Source organism: Phocoena sinus, chromosome 11 (genome assembly GCF_008692025.1).
Source record: "Phocoena sinus isolate mPhoSin1 chromosome 11, mPhoSin1.pri, whole genome shotgun sequence".
NCBI lineage: Eukaryota > Metazoa > Chordata > Mammalia > Artiodactyla > Phocoenidae > Phocoena > Phocoena sinus.
In genome coordinates this window covers 48,658,981-48,676,034 of record NC_045773.1, presented here as the reverse complement: position 1 = coordinate 48,676,034, position 17,054 = coordinate 48,658,981, and the positions used below count along the sequence as shown (strand labels likewise).

The 17,054-nt window shown below is 48.4% G+C and overlaps 1 protein-coding gene across 2 annotated transcripts in view; it reads left to right on the top strand.

Moving 5' to 3' along the window:
* TRANK1 (tetratricopeptide repeat and ankyrin repeat containing 1) overlaps window positions 1–8,893 on the top strand; it is a 65,683-nt gene extending 56,790 nt beyond the window's left edge. For both annotated transcript variants that reach the window (XM_032647450.1, XM_032647449.1), the window contains 3 exons: window positions 2,078–5,127; window positions 6,200–6,298; window positions 7,316–8,893. In XM_032647450.1, coding sequence (XP_032503341.1) covers window positions 2,078–5,127; window positions 6,200–6,298; window positions 7,316–7,413 — 3,247 coding nt within the window. In that variant the 3' untranslated portion in view covers window positions 7,414–8,893. The remainder of the gene's footprint in view (window positions 1–2,077; window positions 5,128–6,199; window positions 6,299–7,315) is intronic.
* The last annotated feature ends 8,161 nt before the right edge of the window (window positions 8,894–17,054 follow it).

The following is a 17,054-nucleotide window of genomic DNA, read 5'->3' as shown; positions in this document are numbered from 1 at the left end:
GATCGGGTGGCTTAAACAACAGAAATTTATTTTCTCATGGTTTTGGAGGTTAGAAGTCCACGATCAAGGCTCCAGTCAATTGGATTACTGGTGGGAGCTCTCTTCCTGGCTTGCAGACAGCTGCCTTCTTGCTATGTCCTCACATGGACTTCCCCTGGTGTTTAAGCATGGAGGGAGAGAGAGATTGTGGGCGACAGAGAGCTCCCTCTCTGGTGTCTCTTCTTTTTTTGTTTTTTCTTTTCTTTTTTCTTGTTTGGCCACATTGCACGGCTTGTGAGATCTTAGTTCCCCGACCAGGGATTGAACCCGGGCCTCAGCAGTGAAAGCACAGAGTCCTAACCACTGGACCGCCAGGGAATTCCCTGGTGTCTGTTCTTATAAGGACACTAATCCTATTAGATGAAGGCTCTACCCTTATGACCTCATTTAACCTTAGTTACTCCCTTAGAGGCCTCATCTCCAAATACAACCACACTAAGGGTTAGGGCTTCAACATATGAATTTTAGGGGACACAAACTGTCATCCATAACAGGGTGCCCCCTGTGACATTGATTGGGTGCTGTGTACGCTGAGTAATCAACCAGGCCAATTCCCTTGTGAGGCCATATGACAAAACCACCTGAGAGGGTTTTATTGTACTTTCAATTATTTAATCTGTTCTCACTTCTCCGGGAGAGCATTGAATAATCATAGATTTTCCCCAGAAATATTTTTTTAGGGTCTATCATTATTTTGTTTATCTTTATCAGTTTTCCTGAGGTATTCAACTGACTCTTTTTAATGATATGTTGAGTTGAGATCTAATGTCGTCAATATTAATTGGAGCCTCACACTTGATTTTTCTGAGTGTCTTTTGAATGGTCTACATACTGTATGTAGAATTCAGTGGCTAACTGGCCTGACTCAAAATGTAATGAGGACATTTTAGATTTGAAAAGAAAATACCTAAGAAAATTTTCTTAGTTTAAGAATTTTTTTTCCTTTGGCCACGCCGCGTGACATGAGGAATCTTAGTTCTCTGACCAGGGATCGAATCCAGGCCCCCTGCAGTGGAAGCATGGAGTCTTAGCCACTGGACCACCAGGGAGGTCCCGAAAAATTTTTAAACTGGTTGTAAATACCCCCTACTCCATCAGCCAAAGCTCACAAGAGAGGCTAATCCTCAGTTACACCCCTTCACAGAGGGCCTGTTATATGAAGGGATCTGATATTTGTGGGATGACCCTGGGGCAGCAGGAGGTCCCTGGGCACCTCTCTGGTTGTGAGGAAATGTGTTTTGTCTCCTGTGAGAGTTCAAAAGTAAGCATGTTTCATTGGATTGGCCCAATGCCTTGAAAATTCGTATGTGGGGTATACTCACTTTGATCAGCAGAGTCAAGAGGAGCTTGACTTTGGGGACTTCGGGGCTTCATTCATCTCACACTAACTCAACCGCTTACATTCCTGGCAGAAGAGAAAAGTCACAGGTTGGTTAATAAGAGGAAGATTGATGTAATGGCTGGTGTGTCTGCAGCCCCCATCTCCACTCTTTCTCATTAATCAGGTATCAGACTCAACAGGGTTGTGAACCCAAAGTGATTAGCAAGCTTTTATGCAAGTTTAAGGGATTTTTTTCAAGGATGATTTTGGCTATGCATAATTTCTGCCTTACAGATTGACTTTCCAGCGTAATTGTTACTTGCCTAGGTTGCAACTCCACTATATTTCTTTTTTTTTCTTTTTTGTTTATTTTTTCTTTTTTTGTTTTTTATTCTTTTTTTGGCTTTTGGGAGGGGTTTGTTCTTTTGTGTGTGTGTTTCTTTTTTGGTTTTTTTTTTAGTATTTTTTTCTTTTTCTGCAACTCCACTATATTTCATTAATTAAGCATACTATTGCTTGGTTCCTTTGAGGAATAAAGAATTAATTTTATCAGTGTAAAATGAAGCCTTGATAAAGATGCTGGATAACTTTAGGTCCTATTCTGCAGGTCCTATCTACAAGTGGTCATTTTATGTTGAGTTGTTCTGTGCTGCATTTTATAAAGTTTCTGTTGGGTGATACTGAGTTGACATTGGTGTTGTCTGTCTGTCGTTGCAGGTATGAAGAAATGCTAAGGGCCAAGACCCATCCCATTTCCAAGCTCTCCTATTCAGCCAGCCAGTTTTACCTGGAAGCTGCAGCCAAGTACCTGAGCACGAATAAGATAAAGGAGATGATGGCTGTGCTCTCGAAGCTTGACACGGAAGACCAGCTGGTGTTCCTGAAGTCTCGGAAGCGGCTTGCAGAGGCTGCCGACCTGCTCAACAGGGAAGGTCGGAGGGAAGAGGCCGCCCTGCTGATGAAGCAACATGGCTGCCTCTTAGAGGCTGCCAAGCTCACCGCCGACAAGGACTTCCAGGCCTCATGTCTGCTGGCGGCCGCCCGCCTCAACGTGGCCAGGGATTCTGATGTCGACCATACCAAGGCCATCCTCAGAGAAGCCCTGGACCTCTGCCATCAGACCAATCAAGCGTCCGGCATCGCCGAGGCCCACTTCCTGCAGGGGGTGATCCTGAGAGACTTTCCAAAGCTCAAGGACGCCTTCCTGAGGTTTGATACCCTCAACCACTCGGCAGGGGCAGTGGAGGCGCTCTACGAAGCCGCCAGCCGCTGTGAGGCCCAGCCCGAGGATGTCCTGGCCCTGGCTCCAGCGGGCCTGGAGGTCCTTCTCAGTCTGGTCAGGGCCCTCAAAAGAGTGACCAACAATGCCGAGAAGGAGATGGTCAAGTCTTGCTTTGAGTTTTTTGGGATTTCGCAGGTGGATGCCAAGTACTGCCAGATAGCTCAAAACAACCCCGGACCCATATTAAGAATCATTTTTGACCTGGATTTGAACTTGAGAGAGAAGAAAACGAAAGAGCATTTCTTGATAATGACGGACCAGGTGAAATTAGCCTTAAACAAACACCTTCTGAGCAGGCTGTGTCAGATCACACGGAACCTGCTTGGGAAGACCTACCTGGGCGTCTGCACAAGGTTTATCGTGGGCTTAAAATGCGAGGATGGACACTGTGAAGATTTCCACAGGCCTTTGCGGCGTCATGAGGCCAAGTGTTTGGTTCAGACAAAAATACACCTGGTGGCGATCAGCGGATTGCTTTTGGAAGCCAAAAAAATATTCCCTAAAGTCTTAGCTAAAGAACTTGAAAAAATCGATGATATTTTGTCTCCGGATAAATATGGCCTTTGCAAATCCCTGCTGAATGTTCTCTTCCCTAAGCATTTCCATCAGAGAGTATTGTCAGAAAACCCCATGGCATGCAAAGAAGTCCTGAAACCACGTTACAGATCCTTCCGGTCCTACAGGTCTGCCCTGAAAGAGTACATCCATGTCCTATTTCAAAACGAAACGGCTCGAAGCCGCCGGGAGTCCACAGACCTGTGGCTGAGCGCCATGCAAGCTTTCCTTCTCTCTTCTAGCTACCCTGATGAGCTTGAAAAGCTGCTCCACCAGGAGGAGGACCAGTACAACCGGGAACTCAAAGCCCTCCAGGCTGAAAAAGAGGAAAGGAGCACGGGGAGAGGCAGCAGGATGAAAGGAATAGAAGGGAAATTTGGCATGCTGACGCCCAACAAGGATGATGAGAGCGTGGAGAAGACCCACCTGTGCTTCATCCGGCTGCTGGAGGATTCCATCCACCAGTTCTACGTGTGCAGGAACCCAGAAGACTACAAGAGGCGCTTTTTCCGTTTCATGAACGTCCTTGTCAAGAGATGCAAAGAGCCACTCATCCCCAGCATTGGGAACACGGTGGCCCTGCTGGAGTTCCAGTTCATCCACTGCGGGGCGGTCCTGGCCCGCCTCTGGAAGAACGCTGTCCTGTGCCTCCCTAAGAGCTACATCGCACTGTTGCACTACTGGGAGTTCCTGTTCAGCAAGAAGGACCGGGAGCCTGGGGGTGTGTTTGCCATCATTCAGGAATACAGACCCAAGGACGTGACCAGAGCCATTCAGGATTTCCGGTTCCACCTGTCCTACCTCGTCAAGGTGCTCTGCGGCCGCGAGAACGAGAACTTCAATGTGCTGCTCGATGCCTTCAGTGAAATTGACTACCTGGTGTCTGGGGAGGCAGAGCGGACCCTGGTGCTGTGCTTGGTGATGCTTGTGAACACCGAGGGGGTGCTGCAGCCGTCATGCAAGCCTCTTCTGTCAAGCCACTTCCAGGAGATCGAGGCCAAGCTGCAGCTGATGAGCAGGAACTTCCCGGGCCGGGTCCCCGAGAGGCTCCTCAGAGTGGTGAAGCGGGTGCAGCCGGCGGTCAACGTGAAGTCTGTGATGGAGGCGCTGCAGGACCTGCTCTTGGAGCGGGATGAAGAGTACCTGATGGACTGCCACTGGCAGTGGGACAGCGGGCACACCAAAGGGACCACGGTCCGAGGCCTCTACCACGAGGAGGTCAGACTGAGCCGCCTGTTCTCTGAGGACCCCATGGGCTACTTTGTCGAACCCGAGTGCGAGGTAGGTCAGGACGAGATGGAGGAGCTGGCCTTGGAAGACCGGGACCACCTCCTTGCCACCATCCTGTCGCAGAAGCAGCGGAAGGCCTCCATCCAGCGGAAGCTGCGGAGGGCGTACCTGGTGGTGTCCCTGTGCATCAGCTGGAGGAGGAGGGTGGGGGCCCAGGCCGAGCACTTCAGGGAGGGGGGCAGGGAACCTGGGGCTGGGAGCTTCAAAAAGGCCGATGTGGACAGGACCCAGTGTGACCTGTGTGGGGTGAAGTTCACCCGTGGGCCCGAGAACTATTTCGGCTCTGATCAGGCATTTGAGGGAGCGGCTCCTGAGGCTGTGGCCCTTTCCGGGGCCGAGCTGGAAGACGAGCAAGGTCGGGAGAGGAGCAGTGAGTCTTACGAGCAGCACATCCGCCTGCAAAGCCACCAGAGGCAGCAAGCAGCCTACCAGAAGTACTCAGACTTTTTCCACAAGAAGGTGGACCCGGCTATTGATGAAGGCAAGCTGGTGGTGCAGGACATGGAGCAGAATGTGTGGGTCCGCAGCCACCTGGGCTCCAAAGAGAACAGCCACGTGTTGCAGAGGAAGGTCCAGGAGAACATCAAGAAGGTCTCGGACATGGTGGAGGATCTCTACAGGCGGAAGGCCTGGGCTGGTGGTAAGGGCCCTCAGAAGTGGGGTGCAGATGGTGTCAGAACCTGGGCTTTGAGAACACATGTCCGACTCCAGTCCTTTGTAGTGATGTCTGACCTGGGGATGATGGAATCTTGGCATTAGCAGAAATACAAGTGAGGACCATGCGTTCTCCAATTACAGCAAAGCCCCATTGTTTGGACCACCCCTCCCACAGTTAACAATGTGTCATCATCTTGGGTCAGAATGGTTTCCCCTGGCACGACAGACAAGAAAAATGTTTGCTAACCAATTCTATGTAGAGCATAGAGGGGGAATGTTTCAAGTCTTGAGGAAACTTTTTTTTTTTGAGGTACACGGGCCTCTCACTGTTGTGGCCTCTCCCATTGCGGAGCACAGGCTCTGGACGCACAGGCTCAGTGGCATGGCTCACGGGCCTAGCCGCTCCGCGGCATGTGGGATCCCCCCGGACCGGGGCACGAACCCGTGTCCCCTGCATCGGCAGGCAGACTCTCAACCACTGCGCCACCAGGAGAGCCCTTGAGGAAACTCTTTAAACGTGCCCTGATTCATTCATTCAGTGATTGTTTCTTGAGCACCTACTATGTGCTGAACCCTTGACTAAGATCTAGAGGTACGTAGCTGATCTCTTCCTTTTAGGAGGGTCCTCACACCATACCCAGTGTGAGCTTTTAATAAGAATTCTTATGTGGTCTGTGAATCAGATTTCCTCTGACATCCTTATTAGCTACATCTTAGCAATGCTGAGTGGAAGTTATGTATAAAATCAGTGAAATTGCATATTTTTAAATCATTCTAGAATTCAGACACTCTGGTTTAAGATAATCACTGTTTGAACAAAAGCTTCCTCGAAAGGCTTGCTACTGGCAGTGTCTCCAGACGGGCAGGACTGGTAATCAGGCTGGCATCTACTTGTGGTTTCTGCTCCTGGTGGCAGACAGTGGCCTTGTGCTGCCCCTCTCCACAGGGGAAGCAGAGACGAGCTCCCAGGAGCTGGGGGCTTTGGCTCTAGTACTGAGTGTCCTGGTCCCTACAGCCGCCCTTTCACTCAGAGCTCTCGTTCTTTGGTTCCCTAGCGGAGGAGGTCATGGCTCGGCTGGTCAGCGTCCTGATCCTGTCCGTCAGGGATGCGCGGGAGTGGCTGAGGAAAACAGAGCTGCACTTGAAGGAAGAAGGTGAGGAGTCCTTCACCCCAGGGTGAGGCTCTGGGTCTTGTGGTCCTTGATTCTGCTGGCTCCCAGGTCAGTCTGAAGTAGGGCCGCCTGTGATGTGAGCAGTCACCGCCCCCAGTGACTCAGGTCAATAGTGATAGAGTGGCAGGGTTCCCCCATCTGACTGTGAGGGCTGTTATTCAGGGCTTGTGCCAGTTGCTTTTCCAAAAACATTTGCCACTCATGAGCTGTTATCAGTGATGCTCTGTCACTACTCCCATGGTGGGCAAAGTGTTGCAAAGCCATCCCTAGATAAATGTTTGCCTGTGCAAACCATTCATGTAAGTCCATGAATATGTATTGAGTGTCTAGAATGTATCAGTACTGTTCTGGGCTTGGGGATATAAAACAAATTTGTGAACAAAACACATAAAATCATTGGGGAAACTTGCATACATCTTCCTTCAGAGGGTTTAAGGCTGGTGTATAGTGAGTTGGGTTTCTTTCCCGACAGTCAGCCTTATCTTGCCGAGTTCTGTTTGATCTAGAAAGTCTCCCCCTCTTGGGGAGACCTTATTTCTTCTTCCTCCCAGTATCTCACCTGCCCCAGATTGCCCTTCTGTGAGTCCTCACAATCCAGAGGCTGCTGGAAAATCCAGACCCCCGAGCTGGGGAAAACTGGAAATGTCTGTGCCAATAAAAAATCTTTAGATTATAGTCACTTCTGGCACTATGACTTTTGTGATTGTTTCAAACAGGAGAATATAACTGGGATACCAGCTCAAGGCTGAGGTTGATTTTAGGCTTTGTTTGACAAGTTTTTCATTTAAAGGGCCTCTAAAATAAGGCCAGAGGAACTAGCCTGTAAAAGAACATTCTGGAGAAGGGTGTTTACTTTGGCTCTGCCTGGTTTTTTTTTTTCTTTAATTTAAAACAACGATTACAGAGACATCAGGTTTTCCTAGGATGTTATATGTTGCAGTAGAGTGAAAAAGATCACCATTCTGCACTTCATTTCTGTTTTTTTTGCTTTTTAAACAGGTGTCGTTCAAGAAGATGATTACGAAAATGAAGTGGAAGACTTTGGTGAGCTCCGTCCCAGAAGGCGTTTTCGGAAATGTGCAAAGTGGAGAAAGTAGTAACGTCCACCCGGCTGCTGCTTCCTAAACCTTCAGGACGTTCCATCCTGACTTAGAATCCGAAGTGCTGGGGCAGATGAGGAGAAGAATATACATTAGCATAAGAAGTGGCGGGAGGGGTCTGACAATGCCTTTGCTTTTCATTCTTGTCATTTCTCTCTCTGTGGTGGCTCAGGGTCTGACTGCTCCCTCAGAGCAGGGGCCTCTTAAGTGTTTTCCAAGTTCGAGTCCAGCAGTACTGGGTCCCCCTAAAAGAGGCTCAGGCGAGAGGAGTCATAGCTGGAGGGAACATTGGGATCCACCCCCCGAGGCCCCCGGGTTCTCTGGCTCATGATCACCATGACACTGGTCAGTAAGTAGCAGGGACATCCCTCACCTCAGAGTTGCCACTGCCCTGGCCCGGGAACACTGCCCCCGGATCCTCTCATCTCTGTTCATGCTGCTGGCCACCCCCGACCCCAGGCCACACTCTGGTCATCTCTGAGCCCACTTGTGGCTTAATTCCTTCTGTTATATATGTTAGCCTTTTCTCTCGGTGGCAACGTTTCTGCCTGCCTTCCCCCCATTGTTTGAGACCATCCTCAGCTGCCCGTGCAAGTCGCGATTAGACTACCTCAGAACGTAGTCAAGAATTCCCCATTGTCTTCTGGGCGGCCAGCCTCAAGACCAGCCCCCTAGAATGAAAGGCTGGGGGATGTTGGCGGGAGTTCCCAGCCTGTCTCTCCAAGGTTGTCCCAACTCTACCTTGGCTCTGGTGCAGACATTCCAAACAGTGTTTTGTATGTAGCCCTCTACGTCTGGTTTCCTTGGGTCTCCCTGGCAAGTTAGCTGTCCTAGCTTAGCTTGGCATTCCGATGAGTTTTCCCCCACTGAGCTCTCCACGGGAGCACCAGGACCTGCAGAGCTGGAGGTTGGGGACAGATAGACAGAGGAGAAGCCAGCCTTGTGGTGCCCATCCAATAGGATTTGGCCATGAATCACTGCCCTGTGGCCAGCAGGTCTGGGAAGAAGAAGGGGCCGTGGGCCTGTTTGCGGGAGGCCGTTGCTGACCACTGAGCCTTCGGTATGTCCCTTTCTGGAAGCTCTTCCGCCTCTCTCATGGTCACTTCCCTCTCTGTCCCCCACCCTTCAGCCCGGCCTGGTGCCAAAGGTCAGGCTCACATGGGTCCGTCGCTGTTTCATCGTCACCACAGAACCAGCCTTCTCCCCGTGCTGCTGCTGCTTTGGCTACTCTTTGTGTTTTTCTTCATTGTCTTCCTAAATGACTCTGTTTCCTTGAAATGTATGGTATCTAATTTTTATTAGTTTATAGTTCTGATTTTTATTCCAGGTGTTTTTATAAACTTTACTTGCCAGGAAAAAAAAAACCAATCAAATCTTGCTGTATTATCACATTTTATAAAGTTAAATCATTTCTCTTACATTTCTCTCCACTTGTTTATTTCTCATCTCTACTTAGAGAGTAAAGGGGTAAATCGTGCAGCAGGTTCTTTCTGGTCAGCTGGTGAACAGAAGCTTGCCGTGTCTTCCGAAACTGAGAAATCCAGGGGCCCACAGATGCAGCTGACTGCACCATCTCTTGAGGGCCTGCCTGTGTAAATTCTTTCCCTTTGGGTGTTTCCAAGCAGGCAGGGTGTGGACTGGAAGGGGTTTTGTCCATGCCCCATAACAAGAACATTTCTCTTGGAGACGGGAGACCTGGAATTGAATCCTGGTCCTGCCCCAAGGAGCTGTATAGCCTGGGACAAGTCAGACCCGGTCCACACTCCCTGAGGGCTAGAATGCGGGACCACCCCCGAGGGACTGGGGATCTGGTGTGGCGGGTTTGGGGCACAACATTTAATAACAACACAGCATTGTGCCTCTTGTGCTGGTCATTTCTCCTCACGCATCTGTCTCCTTCAGGGTTTTTGCAAGATGGGAATCTGTCATTCATGGGTTCTCCAGCCATGACACCATCTTAATCTCAATGCCTAACCTCTCTCTCTCTCTCTCTCTCTCTCTCTCTCTCTCTCACTCACACACACACACACACACACACACACACACTCACTCACTCACTCACTCACTCACTCACTCACTTACTTCTCCCTGGCCGTCTCCAGCAGGCTGACTCAGGGTCTGAGTTGCCTGCGGTGTGTTCCCAGATCGATACCATGTAGTTGCCAGAAAGCCACCCCTGGGTTGGCCTTAAGTTCCTGATCCAGAGGATGGGTAAATCAACTCAGCAAGTAAGGTTGCTCTCCCTCTGCCACAAGTATCTTTCCTCAGCCCTGAGGCTGTCTTTGTCCGATCCTGTCCCTCTAAACGTTCTTCGGAGATTCTGCCTGTAGAGTGCAAGGCAGGCGGGGACACCAGGAGCCATCTCCCCACCCAGCAGCCCCCCGTAGCAGCCGAGAGGTCGAACGTCCATGGGGGGGGGGGTCTCCCTGTTGAACTTGACAGACCCGTCCACCTTAACCACAGCAGAGACAGCAGGCCTGCCAACAGCAGTAGAGAGCTGAGCCTCACTCCCACCCGCCGCCCAGAAAAACTTGTCTCCTCGCCTGCTAAGGGGGAGGGAAAGCCATCAGCCAGGTACTGGGTGTTCTTTAGGTGGGTTGTTGTTGACAGACCTGCCTCCTGGTTCTGCAGAATCCTAACTACTCAGAATCCTGTGTTCTCTGCTTAAGACACAGCATCTCACCCTCCTCAGGGCTGATGTGACCTGAGCATCTGATAGGACCTTGGTGGGGGGATGGGCTGCACTAAAAGGAGAACTGTCATCACGGGATCTTGGAAGTGAGCCATTAAAATTGAAATTTGGCTTCTTTTACCGGCCATGGGCGTTCAGAGACGTTATTTAAAATCTCTGAGCCCATTTAGGCATTTATAAAATGGAAATAATGACACAAGCTTGGATCTTGCATGTAATTACATTATCTTCCCTCCTCCCCTGCCTCCCTTCCCTAGTGGGACCAAGAATGCAAAAAAAGATTCCAGGAAACTATTTCCGGGGCAGGGAGGGGTGGTCACGAAGGATGATGAGCTCTGGGGACAGCTGCCTGGACAGAGGTGGGGACATTTCTGAGAGGGCTTTGTTCCCAGGGGCCTAAGCTTTTTAGAGACTGAGACTATTTTTAGCCCAAGTTTTTGTGATTCTGCAGGACAGCTGTTTCAGGCATGTATGTCGGCCACCCTGTGGTATTTGGAGTCATTTTAAGGTTAGGGAGTGGGATAGGGGAAGAGAATGAGAATAACTCCCGAGACGTTTCCTTTGTGGCTACTCTAGAGCGTCTGGAGGGGCCAAGCAGGTGAACACCCTTTTTTTGTTTGGCTGTGCCACGCAGCATACAGGAATCTTAGTTCCCCGACCAGGGATAGAACCCGTGTCCACTGCAGTGGAAGCAGAGTCTTAACCACTGGACCTCCAGGGAAGTCCCCAGATAAACATCCCTTTTTACACTTCAAGTTGAGAGTCAATGTCTGCCCACTTTTCCATTTTTCTACCATTCCGTTTGCCAAAATGAAATCATGATGGAGAAAAGATGGGCGACACCCGCCCTGATGAGGCTGTAGGAGGTGGGCTTACCCATGGCAGCGGGAACAAAACAAGGACGGCCTTCCTGGAGGCCATGCCGACAGTATCTGTTAAGTTTGAAAACAGATTCAACTTTGGACCCAGCATTCCTACATTTTGTTTTTTAATTGCTATCATTTTTAATTGTGGTAAAATACACACAAGCAGTTTACTGTCTTCATCATTTTTCAGTGTTAAATACATTCACACTGTTGGGCCCACCATCACCATCCATCTCCAGAACTTTCGTACTTTGCAAAACTGAAACTGTACCCATTGCACAACAACTCCCCACTTCCCCTCCGCCCAGCCTCTGGCACCCTCCATTCCACTGTCTGTGTCTATGATTTTGACCACTCTAGGGACCTCAGGGAAGTGGAATCATACAGTATTCGTCCTTTTATGACTGGCTTATTTCACTTAACATAATGTCTTCAAGGTCCATCCATGTTGTAGCATATTGCAGAATATCCTTCCCTTTTAAGGCTGAATAATATTCCATTGTATGTATATTATCAGCATTTTTACTTTCAGGGATTTTTTTTTTTTTTTTGGCCATGACTCGTGGCCTGCAGAACCGTAGTTCCCCGACCAGGGATCGAACCCATGCCCCCAGCAGTGGAAGTACAGAGCACTAATCACTGGACTGCCAGGGAATTCCCTACGGATTTCTATTAGCGAAACATTCCTAGAAGTGCCCAAATAAATGTCCACTTCTGGAGCCTCAGGAGAGGACAAAATTGCAGACAACTCAAGTGTTCAGCTGGGGTGTGGCTAAACATTGTGAATATGGGTCAGGTTTTAGAAGGATGGAAATGCACTGGCATGGAAATGTAGTGAAGGTCAATTGCTCCCTGAAAACTCAAGCTATGAAGCGGAGGCTCTGTGGTTCAATCCACTTTTGTAAAACAAATAAAAATTTAATTCCAAATTGTTGTTGATGGTGATCTTGAGTGCTCTGTAAGACGTGGGATTTTAAAAATAGTTTGGAGTCTACGTGTGGTCACAAAAAACAAAGATATTTATGGAGGTCAAAACGGAGAGGTGCAGGGGGGCAAATATTTGTTGCTCAAAGAAGCAGTCAGAGAAGAACATGCCCCCCATCGACTCAGGTGCTTACAAAGCGATACTAAGAGGTGATGATAATCCAGTAGGAAAGGATGCTCTTCAAGACACCCCTTGAGGCCTCACAGATCGACTCTGTCCTATGCTTCTCATCCAACTGATCCCATCCAACTGGTGTGCATCTGCAGCCAGCAGTAAATAAGAGGGCACCTCAGCTTCTAAGGTTGTCCATCAATTACACCTTGAACTTTGTCACCTGACCCTGCTATGTCCTATTCTTAGTAATCTTGATTCAAGGATACTCCCCGAGAGCATCCTCGCCCTTGTGTCTCCCAAATGATGGCATCTTCCTGCTGCCTTCCCTGGCTTCTTTCCTAAGCTCTAAGGACACACTCACCTAGCTGTGGGGCTTGAGACAGAGCAAACAGCAACAAGAACAGCTGTCGTTTAGTAAGTGAGTACTTCAGTGGTGGCTTATACAGGTACCACCCTAGTGAGTACTCACAGCAACCCCATGAGGGAGACGTCATGATCACACCAATCACAGATGAGAGCTGAGGCTCTAAGAGCTCCATCTAGCCCTGTCCCTCAGGACTCTCCTCTCCAGCACTAGCCCGTGGGGATCACAGATAAGTTTGTTTGAACTGTACACAGATAAAAAGGGTAGAAGTTTTCTTGAAATAAAAACAGTTTTCTTCCATCTTCTATTCCACCAATTTCCTCCTCCCTTTAGTTTTCCTTCATGCAGATGTCATCGTGTTTCCAATTTTCTGGGGTCCTTTGACCATTCTGACTCCCGATCTTTCAGGTGCTAATTTGGCATCGGTGGGGGGAGCATCTGGTTTTTGTCACTGCGCACAAAGTCCCTTTCCCTGGGTGAGAGCTTCAGGGCTTCTTTCCCACCATGTCTTTGGACTCATCGGCCCAGGAGTGGGACCCTGGGGCCAGTACAGGGCTCAGCCATATCCAAGGGAGGGAAAGAGCCTCTCACGTAGCATGTTCCTGACTTTACAGAGGAGGAAACACAACAGACCTGGTTGGTGACTTTTTCCCTTTTACTCAAAGCTTCTGGGTTAGAGCGAGGGGGAAACACTTTATCCCTCCCTCTGGGGCTGCGAGATGTCTGAACAGCTGGACGAAAGGGAGAAGATGCAGTGTGCCTTCCTCAAGTTTGTGTGCCTGATGCCAAACATCGGAATCCTTGGAATCAACCACGGGATGGGTGACCTTGATCATCAATTCTCTCAGCTCATCAAAACTCAGCTCTTAAGGACCCAAGTCAGGTTAGAGTTTTTAGGGACACCTGAGTTTGTAATTGAGGCATTTTCTGGAAGAACTCTAGTCTTCCTCCTGTCAAGGGCTTCAGATAAAATTTTGAAAGAAGAAATCCTATCAGAATAAAAGTAGACTCTGGAGATGTTAGTCTGTCAGGCCGTCTATGCTGCAGGAGTGGGGAATGTGGCCGGGCCCCAAGGGCACAGCTGTGAGTAGGCAGGACACGTGTGTGTGTGTGTGTGTGTGTGTGTGTGTGCGTGCACGTGTGTGTGTGTATAGGGACCAGGACATGGAGGAAGAAGGTGCATGTGGCTGAATTTCTCATCCCTTCTGTTCCTCCTTTGTATTTAACTCAAAGGAAGAAAAAATGCACAGGTTGCCCGGGGGTGTCCAGGTGGAATGAAGCCGCCACAGTTTAGTCCAAGTGAATGGCAATCCGCAAATATATCTGAGAAAGAGTCTTTGCCAAGGGATGAACACTGTTTGTCTACCCTTTGTACAGGAGATATTTTTAAAAGTCAAGTGAGAGCCTGCCATCTGAAGGGTCTACACACCCTTTTTTCACCCTGCACTGATAAGAGTAGGTGTGTGGGGTAGGGTCGTCAGGGAGGGGCAGGGGGAGATCTGTGCAGTGCGGAGGCGGCTGCCTTTTCTACATATGGAGAGGAGAACTATAGCCCTTCTTGGCTAGGGCTGTCACCCCACTAATGATAACCAGGTATATTGGTCTGTTTATATCGGGCTGCCATAAGAAAGTACCACAGATTGGAGGGCTTAAACAATGAAAATGTATATTCTCACTTCTGGAGGCTCGAAGTCTGAGATCAAGGCGTTGGCAGTTTGGTCTTTCCTGAGGCCTCTCTCCGTGGCTTGTAGACGGCCATCTTCTCCCTGTGTCTACACATGGTCCTCCCTCCATGCATGTCTGTGTCCAAATTTCCTCTTCTTATAAGGACACCAATCCTACTGGATTAGGGCCCACCCTAATGACCTAATTTAACTTAATCACCTCTTTAAAGACTGTCTCTCTAAACACAGTCACATTCTGAGGTACTGGGGGTTAGGATTTTAACATACAAATCTGGGGAGAGGAACTTAGCCCATGGACCAGGTTATGGCATCAGCTTTTCTGAGCCACTCGAGGAAGAAGGAGTTTGGTTGAACCATTAGCCTCAGTTGTCAAGTCACAGAGAGCAGAGCCTGGGATGAAAGTTCTGGCTGAGCAAAGGGGACCAAAGGCTTTAGTCATCTGGTCAACTAGGATGCTGCAGGTGCTGGAGGAGCTTGGACAACTGGCTGGCAGGGGCGCAGGAGCGGTAATAAATGCTTTCCTTTGAGCTCTGCCTTCTGCCTCCTTTCTGTCTTTTCTGATCTTACTCCCAAACGTCTCCATCACTCCTGGGGCCTCAGTTTCCCTGCTGTGCTCATCACTTCTCAATCAAGTCTTCCTGTCCCAACACCTCTTCCAAAGACCTGCTGATTCCTTCTGAAAGTTCAAGGTGTAGGAGGTGCTATCTTTCTGGGAACCAAGTCTTCTGTCACTGATTATGTGTCATTTGCTTTCATTTTTTAGAGAAAGTCTTCTTTCAACCATATCTTGAATTTTTCATTACCAGTAATTTCCATTTGTACTCTTCAACTTTTGTTTTCCTGAAGACTAAGATAGTGTCTGTTCCTGCAAGGCATTTGATTGATGTTAACCTTGTTTTGCACTAGAGATCTCTAGAGATCTGAGGCACCAAGTTCTGTAGACACGAAGGAATACAATGAATCCCACCCGTCCCTTTAAACAAAGGTTATCTTGCTGCCAAGTGCTGTGGAATTATATAATTATCAGTTTTGCTTTGTTAGATAATTGTGATATTTAAATGCTTTCCTGAAAATAGCTTTTAAAAAATTTACATTTTTATACCTTCTCTGAAACTTAGGGATCATTTAAGGTTAGTTTTTTGTTTTTTTTAATTTTTATTTATTTTTGACTGTGGTGGGTCTTCGTTTCTGTGCGTGGGCTTTCTCTAGTTGCAGCGAGCGGGGGCCACTCTTCATCGCGGTGCGTGGGCCTCTCACTGTCGCTGCCTCTCGTTGCGGAGCACAAGCTCCAGATGCGCAGGCTCAGTAGTTGTGGCTCAAGGGCCTAGTTGCTCTGCGGCATGTGGGATCTTCCCAGACCAGGGCTCGAACCCGTGTCCCCTGCATTGGCAGGCATATGCTCAACCACTGCGCCACCAGGGAAGCCCCTAAGGTTGGTATTTTTTCCCCCAATTTTCTTGTTGCTAAAATGCTGCAAGAAATGACATTATTAATAATGAACCAGAACAAAGTTAGGACATTTTTTTTCCATCTTTATTCTCTTCTCTAACACAGAAGAGGCTCTTTCATTTCCCTGGGTCTCCTGTTCTCCACCTACTCTCAGTGTAAGTGGGATGGTCTAAAGATTCATGGAACACTTGCAAAATTCTTGAAATTTCAGACTGGGAAAGTTCTATGCAAGTGTGGAAAACAAAGAACAGGACTACACACAGAACAATGGCTATCCAGACGCAGCCATGGCTGCCCTGCTTTCATAATGCAAAAATAGCTATGCTGCAGTCGCTTTTTGTTTGTTTTTAATATGCTTATTTGAGAATTTATTCTGTTTTGAAATTTAGACAACTCATGGGAATTTGGATCACACCATTTACCAACTTTAGGTTCAAAAAAATCATCACAACTTTCAAATATTACAAAGCATGACATTAAAAACTCAAGATTAGGGCTTCCCTGGTGGCGCAGTGGTTGAGAGTCCGCCTGCTGATGCGGGGGACACCGGTTCGTGCCCCGGTCCGGGAGGATCCCACATGCCGCGGAGCGGCTGGGCCCGTGAGCCATGGCCGCTGAGCCTGCGCGTCCGGAGCTCTGCTCCGCAATGGGAGAGGCCACAACAGTGAGAGGCCCGCGTACCGCAAAAAAAAAAAAAAAAAAAAAAACTCAAGATTAATAATAATAGTTTCAGATCACCTAGGAGAAGAGTATTTTTTTTCCCCCACTAAGGTATCTATATCTGCCAGCTTGAATAGTAGGTCATGCTAACTCTCCAGCTGTTTTCTTTTCTAACTCTTTGCTTCTACTAAATCATAATTTTAGGCACACAGGACACCAGAAGGTATATTGATAGCTCTGTTAATTGGTTTGGATATTGGAGCAATTTCTTACAGAAGGCTGTACTCCAAGGCTGCTAGGCCGACAGTTACACTGCATTGGGATCCCAGGAGGGTGAATGTTTGAACACTGCCTGCAGTCCTGTTCTGCCCTTGATTGACTTGGCCCAGGAAAGAATTTCTTCATGGTCTGGTACAGTGTTTGAATGTGACTTTTTAACAGGTTCAGTAATATACTGACTTCTTTCTCTGATGAATGAAGAAAATAAATGTTGAGGAAAAAATCCTGCTTGGTGATAGAGTCTTTTGTACCACAGTTCAACCTCCTTGTGAAATTCTGATACCTCTTTTTTTTTTTTTTTTTTGGCCATACCGTACAGCATGTGGGATCTTAGTTCCCCAACCAGAGATCAAACCCGAACCCCTCGCAGTGGAAGCACGGAGTCCTAACCACTGGACTGCCAGGGAATTCCCCTGCTATCTTATTTTCAATATTTACAATTGTGAGGTTTGAGATTAGAAGCTCAACCGTCTCTAAGCATGTCACTGACACTTGCCCGTTGGAATCACAGAAGAGGTCTTTCTTTACATTATCAGCGACATGA